The following is a 17,997-nucleotide window of genomic DNA, read 5'->3' as shown; positions in this document are numbered from 1 at the left end:
AATGTTAGATTCTGTATATTTAATTTAAGTTTTTATTGTTGCAATCAATGATATTTATCAGTTAAAAACAACTGATGTTCAGCCATAGTATCCATAGCCTCCGTAACCTCCGTAGCCTCCACCAAAGCCTCCATATCCTCCGAAGCCTCGGCCAAAACCTCCATAGCCGCCAAAGTAACCGGGTTCAGCTTCAGGCTCAGCAGCAGGCTCAGCGCTCCTCTTCCTACGACCATAGAGTCCGTAGCCTCCATATCCTCCCCCGTAGCCTCCATATCCTCCCCCATAGCCTCCATATCCTCCTCCAAAGCCGAGGCCTCGGCCGAAGCCGTAGCCACCAAGGTAACCGGGCTCAGCATCTGGAGCAGGAGCAGCGCTTGTGGCCACCAAGCAGAAGGCGGCCAGGGCGGCAACAATGATCTGTTGAATGAACAATATTAACTTACGGTAATACGTAATTGAACTGGAGCTGAACAGAGCCATGAAATAAGTTTCTGTAAGCAGTAGTTAAATACATTAAAAAATTGGTTAATACATTAATACATTGGTTCTAAAAATTAATTCAAAATTCGTTAAATACTAACATGCCTTAAGATAATATGCTGCTATAATATTTGGTTCTTACGTATTGGTGAAAGAAGCAGTAACACAAACAAATAAAAAGTTAGTAAATAGTAAATAGCAAAGTACATAGCCTAAGTGAGCCAGAAGAAGTAACTAACCAGGGTCTTCATGGCTCAGGAGTGTCAGTGTTGACTGTGGCAGCTGGAGGCAGCGCGGCCTTATATATACCACACAGGGGCGTGGCCGCCCAAACTCTCTCATTGTGTGTTTTCATGGACAGTGATAAGTTTTCTGCTCTCCATGCGTTGCCCTTCGTAGGTTACGTGTTTATTGTCCCATGAGAGTTATGCTCCTTGTACTAATAGTTGTAGCCTAGTAGTGCACACACACACACACACACACACACACACACACAGGCTGACTCCATACACAGTTTTAAATGTAGATATGATAGAGCCCAGTAGGCTCAGGAATCTGTACACCAGTTGATTGACAGTTGAGAGGCGGGACCAAAGAGCCAAAGCTCAACCCCCGCAAGCACAAATAGGTGAGTACAAATAGGTGAGTACACACACACACACACACACACACACACACACACACACACACACACACACACACACACACACACACACACACACACACACACACACACACACACACACACACACACACACACACATATCCATATCCTCCAAAGGAAAGGCAGAAACAAATGGGCAAAGTTTCTTTCGCCCTGAATGCCCCTGCTACCTAGCAGTAAATAGGTACCTTGGAGTTAGTCAAGCTATCACGGGGTGCTTCCTGGTGTGTGTGTGTGGGTGTGCAATGGTGTGGAGGAAAAAAAAGTAGTTAGTAAATAGTTGATTGACAGTTGAGAGGCGGGCCAAAATAGCAAAGCTCAACCCCCGCAAACACAACTAGGTGAATACAACTAGGTGAATACACACACACACACACACACACACACACACACACACACACACACACACAAACAGGAAGGCTCCAATAGGACAGAGGGGAATGAGCAGCAGTGAAGGAAATACTAAAGGGGCTAGAGATGGAAAGGGCTGAACATAGCATTGAAAAGGTTATCAGGTTAGGCTGGTTCAACAAGGATAGACACCGCATGTTAAAGATAGTTTTTGCAAATGAGACCACAAAGGAGAAAATTCTAACAAGGAAGAGCCACTGTAATATGTGGGAGAATTCAAAAAGTATTCCACCAAAGGGACATGATGAGGGAAGGAGAAAGCCATGGCTGCAGAAACAAGGAAGAAGAGCAGGGCGAGAGGAGAAAAGCAGGAAATCGCAGCTCCCAACACTAACATCCCGCAGAGGTGAGGGGGAATCCACAACCAGCAACCCAGTAACACTAGAGGGGAGGGCAACTCCACCACCCTCCTCTGCATAGAAACCCCCCTACCCCGAACCCTCCCTGCCTCCACTCAAATGCTCTGCCAACTCTCCCTCCCCCCCCCCTCACCCTATTCCCACCCCCTCCTCTACTCCAGCCATGTCCCCCCCCCCCTCCCCCCTTTCCCTCACTGTCCTTCCTCCCCCATTCATCCCATACCCGCCCTGTCCCTCCTTCACTTGACCCCCCCCCCCCACCCCTTACTCTAGTATCCTTTGAGACCCCATTATCCACGCCACAAAACAGCTTCCCCCATTAGCAGAACGCTCGCCAAGAAGGGGACATGAAAAGGGACAGAAGAAAGTGAGTCTCAGGGCAATATACACTAATTTAGATGAGATTACAAATAAATAAAATGAACTTGGAGAATGAATACCTGAAGAAAACCTAGACATAATAGCACTTCACAGAAACAAAGCTAACGAAAACCATAACAAATGCAGTGTTTCCACAGGACTACTGTGTTGTGAGGAAAGAGAGAGAAGAAAGAGGAGGTGGTGGTGTAGCTCTGCTGGTAAGAAAAGGCTAGGATTTTGAAGGAGAGGGTTAGTCAGGACTGAGAAGGTTTCAATGGCTACATACCAGGTACCATAGCAACTGGAGGACAAAAAATTATAGTCGTAGTCATATATAACCCACCACCAAATTACAGAAGACTCAGACAGGAATATGATAGAAACAACATGGCTACCATTAACATAATAGAGAGAGCAGCTTCTCTCACTAGCAGGAATGGATCTGGACAACTAATCATGAAAGACTTCAACCACGGGAAGATAGATTGGGAGAACAGAGACCCACATGGAGGACCAGATACATAGAGAGCTAGGTTGCTGGACACGGCAACAAGAAACTTTCTAAGCCAACACATCACGGGACCGACAAGAATGAGAGGGAAAGATGAACCAGCCATGCTTGGTCTGATATTTACCCTAAATGAGTAGGATATAAAGGAAATTAAGTTGGAGGCACCCTTGGGAATGAGTGTTCACAGTGTATCGATCTTTGAGTACCTGGTAGAGCTAGGATTTATCTCCCCTAAAAAAAGAACTATGAAACAAAAGGCTATTTTGTTTCAAAACTATATAGGTCAAAAGACCTATATGGTTTCTATATAGGTAATATATATGTAAACTATATAGTTTACATATATATATAGATATATGTAAATGATCTCCAAGAGGGAATAGACTAGTTCCTCTTAATATTTGCTGATGAATAAAAATTATGAGGAAGATTAAGACAGAGGAAGATAGTATGAAGCTACAAGATGATCTAGGCAAACTGAAGAAATGGTCCAATAAATGGCTACTAAAGTTCATTCCAAGTAAATGTAAAGACAATGAAACTAAGCGGAGGAAATAGGAGGCAGGTCAGACACTGGATACCGAATGGGAGATGAAATCTTTCATGAAACGGACTGAGAGAAAGATTTAGGAATCGATATCACGACAAACCTGTCTTCTGAAGCCCACATCAAGAGAATAACATCAGCGGTGTATGCGAGGCTGTCTAACATCAGAACTGCCTTCAGAAATCTGTGTAAGAAACCTTTCAGATCCTTGTATACCACGTATACAAGGCCAATCTTGGAATATGCGGCCTCAGTATAGAGCCCGTACCATGTCAAACATGAGTTACGAGAAAAAGCTGCGTGAACTGCACCTCACATCGCTAGACGACAGAAGAGCTCGGGAAGACATGATCATCACATACAAAATCCTCAGGGGAATTGACAAGATAGACAACAAAGGATTATTTAACACGGGAGGTACACGCAGAAACGGACACAGATGGAAGCTGAGTACCCAAATGAGTCACAGAGACGTTAGAAAAAACATTTTCAGTGTCAGAGTAGTAAATAGAATACGCTAGGAAGATAATACACAGACTCAGATTTCGTTACAAGTGCTGCTGGGAGGTAATAAACCCAACAGTTAAAGAGTGTCATATCTGTATGTTTATCTATGTCCAAAAAGCTATGCGTGCAAGTGGCTTTACAAGAATGAAAATCATCATCATTACTATGTACTCTCTTAACCCCCAATGTACCTTCTTGAATATAAATAAATAAATAAATAAATCTGTAGAACAGATGCAGAGGAGCCGCTGTTACACAACTTACTGGAATGTAAAGAAACTGAAGCCCTATGCATCAAACTCAACATTCACCCAACAACAGCTGCTGCATTAGACGCAATATCCACAGCAACTACAATGCTTAGAAACGCAGTTGAAGAATGGGACACACTAGTGAACAAAGTGCATTTATATCTGCCACCAAGATAAGGTTATTAAAACAAGACTAAAACCTGTGTGCTAAAACAGAAGCGGAAAAGAAACGTGAGAAAAGGAGGAAACCCCCCACCTCCATTTTTAAGTTTGACCCAAATATCACAGTAACAAGATTATTGCTTATCGTGAATAACCGAATTCAATATAGGCTCACTACAGCCCTTGCTACATGGACATTTCATTCGGAATAGCTAAATCTAAAATAACAACATCCAGTTGTCACAGTTATCACTAAAACTTCTGAGCCATAAAGACCCTCGTGAGTTACACTTTCTGGCTCTCTTGGTGTCATACTGTTTGCTATTTTCTATAGACCATATTATATTATTATATGTTTCTGCTATTCGAATTAGCGTATTTTTCTGCACGCAGGAAATAGTTATTTGACAATATATTAGCTAAGATGCTTCATTATTTGATATACATTTCTTTGATATTAAAAGCCAGTGAAATCGCATTAGCTTTGCTCATGAACATAAAAATTGTCTTCTTCACTGGCTCAGTTTACCTCTATTTCAAACAATCGATTAATATTGCTGTTCATCCAACAGATCAGTGTTGCCTGTCCTGGCCGCCTTCTGCTTGGTGGACACAAGCGCTGCTCCTGCCCCAGATGCTGAGCCCGGTTATCTTGGAAGCTTCAGTCGATGCTTCGGGGGAGGATATGGAGTATTTCGAGGATACAAGACTACTATCAGGGGAAGAGGAGCGCTGAGCCTGCTGCTGAGCCTGAAGCTAATCCAGGTTACCTAAACGGCTATGGAAGTTTTGGACGCTTTGAACGCTTCGGTGGTTTGGAAGGCTACAGAGGGTATGGAGTTTTCGGGAGAGGTTATTGAGGCTATGGATACTGTGGTTGAAAAACTACTATTGACAATTGACCAACCGCTTCGTTTACTGTGAACACTCATTTATAAATTTAAAAAATGTATTAATGATCAAAGCTCAAATATCATTCAATATATTTTATTATTCATTGCCAAAATTTCTATCCTTCAAATAATACTAAATATTTAAGTTGTCTTTGAATTTATAAGCCAGTTGACCTCACTGCTGAAACATGGTTCTAACAACATGAAAGAATTATTTAGCAATGCACAATTCAGGAAATTACATGACAAAATTTTATATTCTCATCACTATCATCATCATCATCATCATCCAATGGCAAATCTAATGATAGTCAGAAGTGACTCACCCATTAACTATATCTTGCACACAAATCACCTTTCATAAGTGACATTACCTATGATGAAAATATGTACTTTTGCATTATCAATAATCAACATGTGTACTAATGGCATACCAAAGGGTCTTACGAAAACTTCAACATCTAAATCATAACTCACATCCACCCTAAGCGTAAATTAGAAATCCTAGGCATTACATGAAATTTGAAACCTAATTTAGGAAATGTTCTGTGCAAGCCTAGATACGTTTATGCTTGGCTGTTGCTTTCTTTCCGTACGAAAGTGGCAAAGATACAAAAGTTGAAATGTAGCAATAAAGTAATGAAGTGTACAAAAGGTTATAATAATAATCTTGGAACAAGAGACTGAACAACTGAATACCAGTGACAGGTGGGATGAAAACAGGAAAATGTTTGATTATGAATGTCAGGTAAGTGTGGGATGCTCTCCAAGTGAGAAAGAGAATAAGAGGAAGTGTTAAAATGATGAAAAAACTGATCAGGAAAATCGATACGAAAACAAGTAGATTCTGAGGATTAAGAATTTTAGAATGAGGAAAGATAATTCAAATATAATGAGAGCCCGACCTCATCAACAAAGGCTAAGTGCTCGTTTATCCAGCCTCCAAACTAGTGCTTTATTGAAAACTATTTCGTTGACGACTTATGTTCTAATCGCAACTTTGAAAATGCTTCACCTACATACTAGAAATACAAATATATTCCAACAGAATCTAAATACCTAATTTATCCTAACCTACGCCAAAACAGGCATAACTGTAATATATGATAATATGATTTTATATGTGAGAAAACCCCCTATTTTGAATACACAGTATGTAAAAATTTATGAAAACGTCTTTGGGGTGGCGTGCGAGATGCACGAGTATTGCCTGAGGACGGGTTGAGGTGACAATGATGTGTGAAGTGGGAGTAGAGGGTTTGTTTGTAAATAACAAGTACTAAAAAGTACGTTGTTGTTGTTGTTGTTTTAGATTCAACTACTAGAACAAAAGTTCCATGTAGCATGGGCTATGGTGAGCCCGTAAGTAGAAGCTCTTTGGAGCCATTATCAGTAATAATAGGTGATACTGGAGATCTGGGGATGGGGGTCTGTGGACGCGCCAATCCAATCCTAAGACCATAGGACTGGCCAGACCGACGAATTGATCAGCTGTATGGCTTAGCCTTTGCAATGGTGCACAAGCCACGTTTACCTACCAGAGAGTGAGGGCTACCTTCCTGGACGACGATGCGTTCAGCACGACCGACCTACTGCAAACCCTCTCCACCTGCACCACGTCACACCTTACGATTTTCGACAGGAGGGTACAGATGTTCTCTTCTACTCACAAATGGATAACATCGAGCACTTCAAATCACTTCCCACCCGCACAGCACTTGAAGAAGCACATATCAGCGTGACTTTCTCTCGCCGGTACCATGCTGAGAGAACTGTCTTCATCAGGAGACCCAGCGAGTGGATCATTAACCGAGACATCAAGGAACTTGTAGACGCAATCGAAGCTGAGAACTCTCCTGCGATACCAACTGACATCACTGTCATCGTTCAACCGGTCTCGGGCGTCTTCTTGTCCATGAAAAATATTTCTCCACCATAGCTGAAGCGGACCAACAATGCTTCAAGTGTTACAAGTATACACACGCCACCAAGAAATGTCAGAAACGCGTCACTAAGTGCAGCGTATGTGCCGAAGACCACCAATACTCCATTTGCAAGGCAGAATTCCAACTTTGCCTGCTTTGCGTTGGTAACCATGTTGCAATTTCACACCGTTTCCCACGTCGACTGGAGGAAATACAGAAACTGGCTGATGTGAAAAGACTTTCTTCAACCACAAACGACACCGCTTCCGCGAGCATCCGCATCAACCCTCTAGGACCCATCAACCAATCAGAAGATATTCCTGTTCTGACAGGCGGCGCCTCTCGGCCCGGACCTCCCAGCCTCCTAACTGGGGGGCCTAACGTCCAATTAACAACTCAGTCTCGACCTACTTCAGACGCTGGTCTGGTACCTGCTCCTTGGTGAGAGGACTGATGGGTCTGACAATTGTTTGCTCGTTACAACTCTAAACACACTCTTTGCTGCGAATTGCTTAACTACCTTCAGAGTTCCAGAGACGGTGCTTCCTGCAGGCAGGAGCCTTCATCATCAACGGAAACTGCCTCGGCAGCTGCTCAGCTTGCAACACCTGCTAAACCTCCATCTGACCCAGTAGAGGTAGACGACTCTCCAGCCGACAACGTTCCTGCCACTTCCACGATGATTACTACCAACGTTCTACGAATACGCCCACCGAACCTTCTACTCCAGTTGTAGTTACAGCGATCACTCTGCAACCCTCTCCACGACCTGCTACTACTCAACCTTCAAGGAAAGCCGCCACAGCTCTTGATTCAACCGATTCGTCAGTTGAAGATGACTCAGTGTGAACACCATCCCCTCCTCAGCGGAAAGTTCACTACAGACCACATGATTTCCCACTGGACACCATGCCTACAATATCGAACGAGAGCACAGCAATGTTAACGATAAGTAAGACAACCACGACTTCTGCGATACCAAAGAAAAACAGTGATCCAAGTTTGCTGAAAACTGCAAGGAAAAAAGTGAAAAAGAGCACTGAAGTCTGAAGACCAGCGATTGAAGAGTGAAGACCCATAAAGAATGAAGACCCAAGAATGAAGAAACACTACCAACACCTTCCATCAACTGCCAGCAAACATACACCACCCCAAACGGGAAGACGCCTCCTCCAAGCCAGATTAAGAACCTCAACCTCACCAGCATGAACCTCAACCTCCGAGATATACTTGATGCCAGCACATGGTGGACAGGCCACATTACTTTCAAGCCTCCTCCTTCACCATCCATATCCTCTTCAAAAATTTCATTCAACTTCCTCCTTCCAACCTTTCCAAACCCTTCGAACATCTAAGCTAAGTTGGGGTACACACGTCGATCATAGTTTAATGCCACAGGAGTCGGCGGGGCTGGCCACAGTCGGTCGGTCTAGAGGGAGATGTCCGGGTATTACAAGAGGATTGGTATCTTTATCCCTTTTCGCCGAAGTTGGAAGTCTGGTCGAATTTCTTCTTCAAGATGTCGAAGTCGCAAAAGTGGTCGAGGTGTTCTTGAGGGACGACCATGTGAAGGATCCGTACTACTTCCCTGTACTTGTATTCCCGGTGTTGTTGTTTTTAGATTCAGCTTCTTGGAACAAAAAGAGTTCCAAGTAGTACGGGCTGTGGAGACCCGTAGTGGACTTACCTGTCACAGGAGCGGGGCTGTAACTGTCGTATTCACAGTTGTTGTTTTAGATTCAGCTACTTGGAATAAAATTTCCATGTAGCTCGGGCTATAGTGAGCCCGTTGTATTCCCGTTGTTATTGTTGCTGTTGTTGTTTTAGATTTAGCTACTCAGAACGCAATGTCCGTGTAGCACGGGCAAGTGCTGAGCTCTCGGCCGTGATCGCATAGTGGTTAGTATTGCGTTGCGTTGTATTCCCATACGCCTTGTCTTATGTAGCGGTCCTTTATCTGACTGACGTGTGATGTTACTGGGCCTTTCATCTGATGAATGACTGACGTGTGATGCTGCTGGATCTTGTGACCGTATGTAATGTGAAGCTATGGTGAATGGTTGAGTATGGCGCTCAACTCATAATAAGATGGCTGAAAACATGTAACCGCACCTGCACATAGTAGGAACCTATAGCACAGAAGTCTTCGTCCTCAGTTCACAACCATGGGATCTGCGCTCAATCCCCAAGGCCGGTGAGAAATAATTGCTAACGTTTCCTTTCATTTGATGTGCCTGTTTACCTATTATTTAAATAGGTACCCAGAAGTTAATTAGGTTTTGTGGGTTGCATCCTGGGGAAGGTCAGTAGCTAGCCTATTTATAGGTTACCTTACCTTACCTCAAGACAAGGTACAGTAGCCTAGGCGGGGTCCTCCATAAACTTATGTACAGGCATCCTGGCTCCGACAACGGGGGCTGAATTGTGTCGACGTTCCGGTCCGTTAGAGACATTTATTAAAGCGTTTCTGTGCTTTAATAAATGAACACTTATCGCGAGGTTTTTGACATATTAACGACGCTTGAACGTTATCCTGAACTCCTTATTGACATGATAAAGGTCCAGAACGAAAAGAAAAGTTATCATAAATTTCCATATGATTGGGTTTGGTTATTTGTTTACAAAAGTCATGCAACAAAATTTTAAAATGTTATATTTGTAGAAGGAATCAAAAAATGAAATGAAAATGTTTGATTCTTTATATATTTATATTAATTAGAATTGTTATTGTTGTAATCAATTAAGTTTATCAGTTAACAATAACTGATGTTCAGCCATAGTATCCGTAGCCTCCGTAGCCTCCGTAGCCTCCACCAAAGCCTCCATATCCTCCAAAGCCTCGGCCGATACCTCCATAGCCGCCAAAGTAACCGGGTTCAGCTTCAGGCTCAGCAGCAGGCTCAGCGCTCCTCTTCCTACGACCGTAGAGTCCGTAGCCTCCATATCCTCCCCCGTAGCCTCCATATCCTCCACCGTAGCCTCCATATCCTCCACCATATCCTCCCCTGAAGCCACCAAAGCCGAGACCTCGGCCGAAGCCTCCATGGACACCTAGGTAACCGGGCTCAGCATCTGGGGCAGGAGCAGCGCTTGTGGCCACCAAGCAAAAGGCGGCCAGGGCGGCAACAATGATCTGTTGAATGAACAATATTAACTTACGGTTATACTTAATTGAACTAGAGCTGAACTGAGCTATGAGATAAGTTTCTGTAATCAGTAGCTAAATACGTTAAAATGTTTGAACTCTGGTTCTTAAAATTCACTCAAAATTAATTAAATACTAAAATGACTTAGATAATGTGTTGTAAAATATTTTGTTCTCATGTACTGGTGAAAGAAGCAGTAACACAAACAACCAAAAAAACAGTTGTAAATAGCAAAGAGCAAAGTACATAGCCTAAGTGAGCCAGAAGAAGTAACTAACCAGGGTCTTCATGGTTCAGGAGTGTCAGTGTTGACTGTGGCAGCTGGAGGCGGCGCGGCCTTATATATACCACACAGGGGCGTGGCCGCCCAAACCTTCTCATTGTGTGTTTTCATGGACATTGATCAGTTTTCTGCTCTCCATGCGTCACCCTTTGTAGGTTTCGTGTTTATTGTGTAGAGAGAGTTATGCTTTTTGTACTAGTAGTTGTACTCTGACGAATGAATGGTACTTTGAACAATGATACCACACATGCACGTATACACACACACGCGCACACACACACACACACACACTCACAGACACACACACACACACACACACACACACACACACACACACACACACACACACACACACACACACACACACACACACACACACACACACACACACACACACACACACACACACACACACACACACACATGTGGGTAGTTATTATTACCACAAATAGGTAAGTACTTACACGCGCTCATGCGCGCAAACACATACACGCTGCGGCAAGGGGTTCAGAGACTACATAACAGGCACCATGGCGATGGAAGGACCAAGAGTAGTAGTAGCAGTGATATATAACCCACCACCAAACAACAGAAGACCAAGGCAAGAGTATGACAGAAACAATATGGCAGTTAACACTATAATTGAGAGGGCAGCCTCTGCTGCCTGTAGAAATCGATTCCGTCTGCTCATCATGGGGGACTTCAATCACGAAAGGAGAAACTGGGAGAACAAGGAACCGCATGGAGGGTTAGTAAATATTGAAAGCTAAACTATTGGAGGTGGCTACAAGAAACTTTTTTAAACCAGCATGTCAGGGGACCCACAAGAATGAGAGGCAACGATGAATCAGCGAGACTCGACCTAGTCTTCACCCTGAATGACTCCGACATAAGAGGAAATCGGTTTAGATACTCCCGTGGGAATGAGCGATCACATTGTACTGATGTCTGAGTATCTGGTCGAAAAGGGTAAATGTGCTCAAGGAAAGGACCTGAAAACAAAAGGCTGGCATTCCGAAAGGGAAACTATGAGGAGATAAGAAAATTCCTAACTGATGTAATATGAAAAACAGAACTCAGAGGAAAGACGGCGCAACACATGATGGACTACTTCACGCAGAAGAGTAAGGAGGCAGCAGACAAGTTAGTCCCCAGTCCAAAAGGAAAAAACCGAAATGCAGATGAGAAACCCTTGATTTGATCGGATATGTAGGCTAGCAAAGCAACAAAATTTAAGAGCGTGGAGAAACTATAGAAATAACAGGATACTTGAGAGCAGAGAGTCAGGAATGAATACGTCAGGGGGAGAAGAGAGGCAGAAGGACAATACGAAAATGACATAACTAGTACCTACCTTGAGGTTACCTTGAGGTGCTTCCGGGGCTTAGCGTCCACGCGGCCCGGTCGTCGACCAGGCCTCCTGGTTGCTGAACTGATCAACCAGGCTGTTGGACGCGGCTGCTCGCAGCCTGACGTATGAGTTACAGCCTGGTTGATCAGGTAACCTTTGGAGGTGCTTATCCAGTTCTCTCTTGAACACTGTGAGGGGATTGCCAGTTATGCTCCTTATGTGTAGCGGAAGCGTGTTGAACAGTCTCGGGCCTCTGATGATGATAGAGTTCTCTCTCAGAGTACCTGTTGCACCTCCACTTTTCAACGGGGGTATTCTGCACATCCTGCCATGTCTTCTGGTCTCATGTGATGTTATTTCTGTGTACAGGTTTGGGACCAGCCCCTCTAATATTTTCCACGTGTAAATTATTATGTATCTCTCCCGCCTGCGCTCAAGGGAGTACAGATTTAGGCTCTTTAGTCGGTCTCAAGTAGTTTAGATGTTTTACTGAGTGGATTCTAGCAGTAAAGGATCTCTGCACTCTCTCCAGGTCAGCAATTCTCCAGCTTTGAAAGGGGCTGTCATTATGCAGCAGTACTCTACTCTAGAGAGCACAAGCGTTTTGAAAAGTATCATCATCGGTATAGCATCTCTAGCGTGAAAAGTTCTTGTTATCCAACCTGTCATTTTTCTTGCAGTTGTGACGGCTACTTTATTGTGTTCTTTAAAGGTAAGGTCTTCCGACATGAGTACACCCAGATCCTTTGCATTGCCTTTTCGTTCTATGTTATGATTTGCCTGAGTTTTGTACGTGGTTTCCGTTTTTATATTTTCATTTTTTCCATAGCGCATGAGCTGGAACTTTTCTTCATTAAACACCATATTATTTTCTGTAGCCCATAGAAAGACCTGATCTACATCTGACTGGAGGTTTGCCGTGTCCTCTATGTTGCCTACTCTCATGAAGATCCTAGTGTCATCTGCAATGGATGATACAGTGCTATAGGTTGTGTTCTTGTCTATGTCCGATATGAGGATGAGAAAAGGTACTGGAGCAAGCACAGTACCCTGGGGGACTGAGCTCTTCACGGTTGATGGGCTGGATTTTATTTTGTTGACTATTACACATTGGGTTCTGTTGGTCAGGAAATTGTAGATCCATCTGCCTATTTTTCCGGTAATTCCTTTTGAACGCATTTTATGTGCAATAACACCATGGTCACATTTATCAAAAGCTTTTGCGAAATCTGGGTAAATTACATCAGCGTTTTGTTTGTCTTCCATAACATCTAATGCTATATCATAGTGGTCCAGCAACTGCGACAGGCAAGAGTGCCCTGTTCTCAAACCATGTTGTCCGGGGTTATGGAGATGCTGTGATTCCATGTATTTTGTGATCTTACTTCTTAGTACTCTCTCAAAAATTTTTATGATGTGCGATGTTAGTGCTCAGTAAGGCAGTTAGGAAGGCAAAGACTCAATCTAAATTGCTGCACAGCCACATCAGGAGGAAAACAACAAGTGAAGGAATAGGTAATGAAACTGAGGACAGGGGCAAACAGAGTCACTACAAACGACAAGGAATTGTGTGAGGAACTCAATACGAATTTCCAGGAGGTCTTCACAGTAGAGCAAGAAGTTCCAGAGATAAGAAAGGGAATAGTTAACTAGGCACCACAAGAGGAGTTCGGGACTACCAGTGGGGATGTTACGAACCCAATTCCATCGTCGGAGTATGGAGTAAACGTCAACGCCATCTGTGAGTCTGCTCCCTAAACCCCCACTAAATGGACGACGCCATCTGGTGGTGGCAGTATGACACCGGAAAGAAATTCTAGATTCCTGCCTTGATCAGACCGAAGAGTCGCTGTAGCTGATCTCTGGTGAGGTGACACATCAAGACCAGCACCACCTAGTGTGTGCTACAGAGCACAATGTCAACTTCCCAGTGGGTTAGTGGTATTTCCTAGTTTCGCCAGTACCGGCTAGGTCATTGATGACGTTTTGTGTCCACAGAGGTGACGTCTTGGGGCAGCGGTACTGGAGACGGCAGTTCATCTTGGGCAGTCCACGGTCTCCCTACATGGTCCTGGAAACGACCAAGCAAGCCGCCACCAATGAAGCAGTGTGGTAGCTGCTAGTGTTGAAAAAGATCGGCGTACCTTTGGGACTGGCTTAGGGGAGAGACTGACGACAGGGAGGTGCCTGTTGAGTAGTGCTGCTAGCTGGTCGCTAGATGCTGCTGCCAGGGGATCGCTACCCCTGTATTGGTTTGTGACCCTGTTCAGCGTGTGGCTGAGATACTCTGCCAGCGGGTAGCTGGAGAGCGGTCGTGGGGCTACAGGCACCTCATGACACTGTCAGTGGGCTGGCCCACGTACAGGTGAACTCGCCGGTTTTCTTCCCAGTATGATTGGATGCGTTACTGGACAGTGAAGAAATACTGAGGATTAATGAACTCTGCACGTGAGCACGTTTGATATCCTGAGCAAAAAGATTCTACATAGGTGTAGTAATAGCCTATCTGTTCTTTATATATTATTTATGGTGACGGTGTACATATATAAACTTAACGGTGGTGAAAAGATAGTTAATACATTGACGAAAGGAACAGTGTTTTGTTCATCCCCTCCTTTTTTTATGCACTACATAGCCACTCTCTTGACAGCGTACTACCGACTTGGGGTCGGATACTATCATTTTGGTTCTACCATCAAAGAACCCGGTTGCGACCCATAGTGGCCGTAACAGGGGAATTAAGGAAGATATTGTTAGAGTTTGATGAGACAAAAGCTATAGGCTCGGATGGACTCTAACTATGGATAATAAAGGCAGAAGCACTGTGCCTGCCACTCTCCATGGTGTATAACAAATCACTGGTAACAGGTGAACTGCCCAAAATTTGGAAGGCTAATGTAATCCCAATATACAAGAAGGGGGATAGACAGAAGGCACTGAATTACAGGCCAGTGTCCCTAACATGCATACCATGCAAGCTGATGGAGAAGACTGTGCGAAAAAAACTAGTGGAACATTTGGAGCAAAAGAACTTTGTAACACAATATCATCATGGGTTCAGGGATGGCAAGTCATGCCCCACAGGATTAATTGAATTCAACGACTAGGCAACAAAAATCACGCAAGGAAGAGAGGGGTGGGCGGACTGCTTATTTTTGGATTGCCAGAAAGTCGTTGACACAGTGTCACACAAGAGATTAGTGCACAAGCTGGAAATACAGGCAGGAGTGAAAAGAAAGGTACTCCATTGGATAAGGGAGTACCTAAGCAACAGAAGAGAGCGAGTCCCTGTAAGGGGTGAGGTCTCAGATTGGCGAGGTGTTACCAACTGAGTCCCACAGAAAACAGTCTTTGGATCTATACTGTTTCCGATATCTGTAAATGATCTCCCAGAGAGAATAAAGTCGTTCCTCTCATTGTTTACTGCAAAAATTATGAGGAGGATTAAGAAAGAGGAAGATAGTATAAGGCTACAAGATGACCTAGACAAACTGAATGTATAGTCCAACAAATGGCTACTAAAGATCAACCCAAAGAAAATGTAAGGTAATAAAACTAGGCAGTGGAATCAGGAGGTCAGACACAGGATACCGAATGGGAGATGAAGTCCTTCATGAAACGGACAGAGAGAAAAATCTATGAGTTGACATCAAGCCAAACCTGTCTCCTGGTGCCCACATCAAAAGAATATCAGCGGCGTATGCAAGGCTGGCTAATACTAGGACTGCCTTCAGGAACCTGTGTAAGGAATCGTTCAGAACCTTGTATACCACATATGTAAGACCAATCCTAGAGTATACGGCCCCAGCATGGAGCCTGTGCCGTTGTCAAGCACAAGACGAAGCTGGAAAAAGTTTATAGGTATGTCACTAGGCTAGTCTTAGAACAAAAAGGCATGAGTTACGAGGAAAGGCTGCCTGAAATGCAACTCACGTCGCTGGAAGAGAGGCGAGCTCTGGAAAACATAATCACTACCTACAAAATTCTCAAAGGAATTGACAGGGTAGATAATGATAAACTGTTTAACACGGGTGGTACGCGAACACGAGGACACAGGTGGACACTGCAGTATATGGCAGGTTTCAAGTCCATGTCAACTAAGACCCTCTGCTCCATGGTACCCATGTAGGAGTTCGCAAACAGGATACCTAGGGAAGAACCCATGGCGACTCCATCTATTTGCTTATACATGTGCCCATCTGGACTCAAGAAGGGTGCCTCTTTAGTGCAGGCTTGGAGTAGCTTCCTTAAAACGTTTTCTGGTATGTCAAGAGGAGTACAAGCTGGATCACGATACACTCTGTCCATTATCATCCCTATTGTTTCATCCACAGGTACATTGGTAAACAGCGACTCTACATCCAAAGAGGCTCTTATCCCTCGTGGGCCGTGCTCCCCTCAGGAAGTCAACGAATTCCTTTGGAGACTTCAGGCTGAAAGCAAAAGGTACATAAGGAATCAGCAAGCAGTTGAGTCGCTTAGCCAGTCTGTATGTGGGTGTGGGTATCAGTCTGATAATTGGCCGAAGTGAGTTTCCAGGCTTGTCTGTCTTACCATTCCCATACGCATAACCAGGTTTGTATTTCCCAATCACCTTTGGCAGGTGGATTCCGGATTTCTTGGCGTTCACAGTTTCGATCAATCTGCTTACCATCGTTTTTAATTCGTCTGTGGTGTCCTTCGTTACCCTTTGGAATTTAGTTTGGGGTGTGCATAAAATGCACACCCCAGAAGGATTCGAACCCAGACAGCTAGGAGCAATATGCACCATGGCGTGCCTGGTTCTTTAACCACTAGACCACACAACTCTACAAAATCTTGGTAGTCGTGAGACTATTTATCCAAGATCCGAGAGAGCTCGGTGGTCAACCTGGGCATAGATATTTCTTCAAATCATCTCACTTTGTGGGGCCACGTGAGCAACACAAATGCGAACACGCTTGAATGGTCCCCAAGCCAATATGCAACTGGAAACTCCACACCCCAGAAGGATTCGAACCCAGACAACCAGGAGCACTATGCACACTGGCTGTCTGGGTTCGAATCCTTCTGGGGTGTGGAGTTTTCAGTTACATATTGGCTTGGGGACCATTCAAGCTTGTTCGCATTTATATATATATATATATATATATATATATATATATATATATATATATATATATATATATATATATATATATATAAATGCGAACAAGCTTGAATTGAAATATTTCAATTCTTCAAAACTTTTACGGTCATATTGAGAAATTTAGAGAGTATCTTAATACACAACATTGTAATATACGTTTCACTGCAGAGTGTGAAGTGGAAAATTCGTTGTCGTTTCTTAATGTCAAAGTGAATAACCTTAACGGGTTCAACACTAATGTTTTTGAAAACCAACTTTTACTGGTTTAGGTTTAAATTTTAATTCTTTTGTTCCTGGTATTTTTAAGAAAAATGCAATTAATACTCTACTGAATAGAGCCTTCGTTTTATGTTCGAATTGGTCTAACTTTTATCAAGAAATTAATTTCCTTGTGAATTTTTTTTCAAACAATGGTTATCCTTCGCATATGGTATATACTTTTATAAGGAATTTCTTAAATAAGAAGTTTCACCCTTCCTGTAAAATTACTATAGTAGAAAGGGATAGTAAATATATTAAATTACCATTTTATGGTACTATTAGTTTTTCTGTACGATCAGATTTCTGTAAGATTAAGATCAGTCGATTGAGGAAACTTTTACAGCACTGTTATCCTCAAGTAGACTTTAGATTTATGTTTGTCAATGCAAATACCATTAGTTACTATTTTAAATTTAAAGATAAAGTACCTGCCCCCTGTGCTCTAGTATCGTATATATGTATAATTGTTCCAGCTGTAATGCTGAAACATCGGGAGTTACATTCGGAAATTTAAGGTTAGGATACTTGAGCAGCGGGAGTATCATTTAGGACTGGATTGCTATTATCCAAACCAGCATTCTCGGAGATTAGAAATCATTGTTATGAGTTGAATCATTCTTTGCTCGAATCCGATTTTAAAATTCAAGACACTTGTATGAATGGCCAGTCGGATTTGAGAATAATGGAATATTTATATCAGGGAGCTGCGACATCTGTTCAATAACAACCCTTCGGCTGTTCAATTGTACAATTCAATT

The 17,997-nt window shown here is 43.3% G+C and overlaps 2 protein-coding genes across 2 annotated transcripts; both read right to left on the bottom strand.

Moving 5' to 3' along the window:
• Nucleotides 1-4: 4 nt before the first annotated feature.
• LOC123746385 (shematrin-like protein 2) lies at nucleotides 5-757 on the bottom strand. The gene is made up of 2 exons (XM_045727892.2): nucleotides 720-757; nucleotides 5-417 (listed from the first exon to the last, which is right to left on the bottom strand). Exons 1-2 carry the CDS (start codon nucleotides 729-731, stop codon nucleotides 79-81), a joined length of 351 nt encoding a protein of 116 aa, XP_045583848.1. The 5' UTR covers nucleotides 732-757; the 3' UTR covers nucleotides 5-78.
• Nucleotides 758-9,759: 9,002 nt separating this feature from the next.
• On the bottom strand, nucleotides 9,760-10,533 carry LOC123746375 (shematrin-like protein 2). The gene is made up of 2 exons (XM_045727880.2): nucleotides 10,495-10,533; nucleotides 9,760-10,203 (listed from the first exon to the last, which is right to left on the bottom strand). The coding sequence occupies exons 1-2, from the start codon at nucleotides 10,504-10,506 to the stop codon at nucleotides 9,841-9,843; spliced, it is 375 nt and encodes a 124-aa protein (XP_045583836.1). The 5' UTR covers nucleotides 10,507-10,533; the 3' UTR covers nucleotides 9,760-9,840.
• Between the last annotated feature and the right edge of the window lie 7,464 nt (nucleotides 10,534-17,997).

This window comes from Procambarus clarkii, chromosome 80, assembly GCF_040958095.1.
Source record: "Procambarus clarkii isolate CNS0578487 chromosome 80, FALCON_Pclarkii_2.0, whole genome shotgun sequence".
Classification (NCBI taxonomy): domain Eukaryota; kingdom Metazoa; phylum Arthropoda; class Malacostraca; order Decapoda; family Cambaridae; genus Procambarus; species Procambarus clarkii.
Note: the sequence above shows the minus strand (reverse complement) of the source record. Positions and strands in the feature narration are given on the sequence as shown.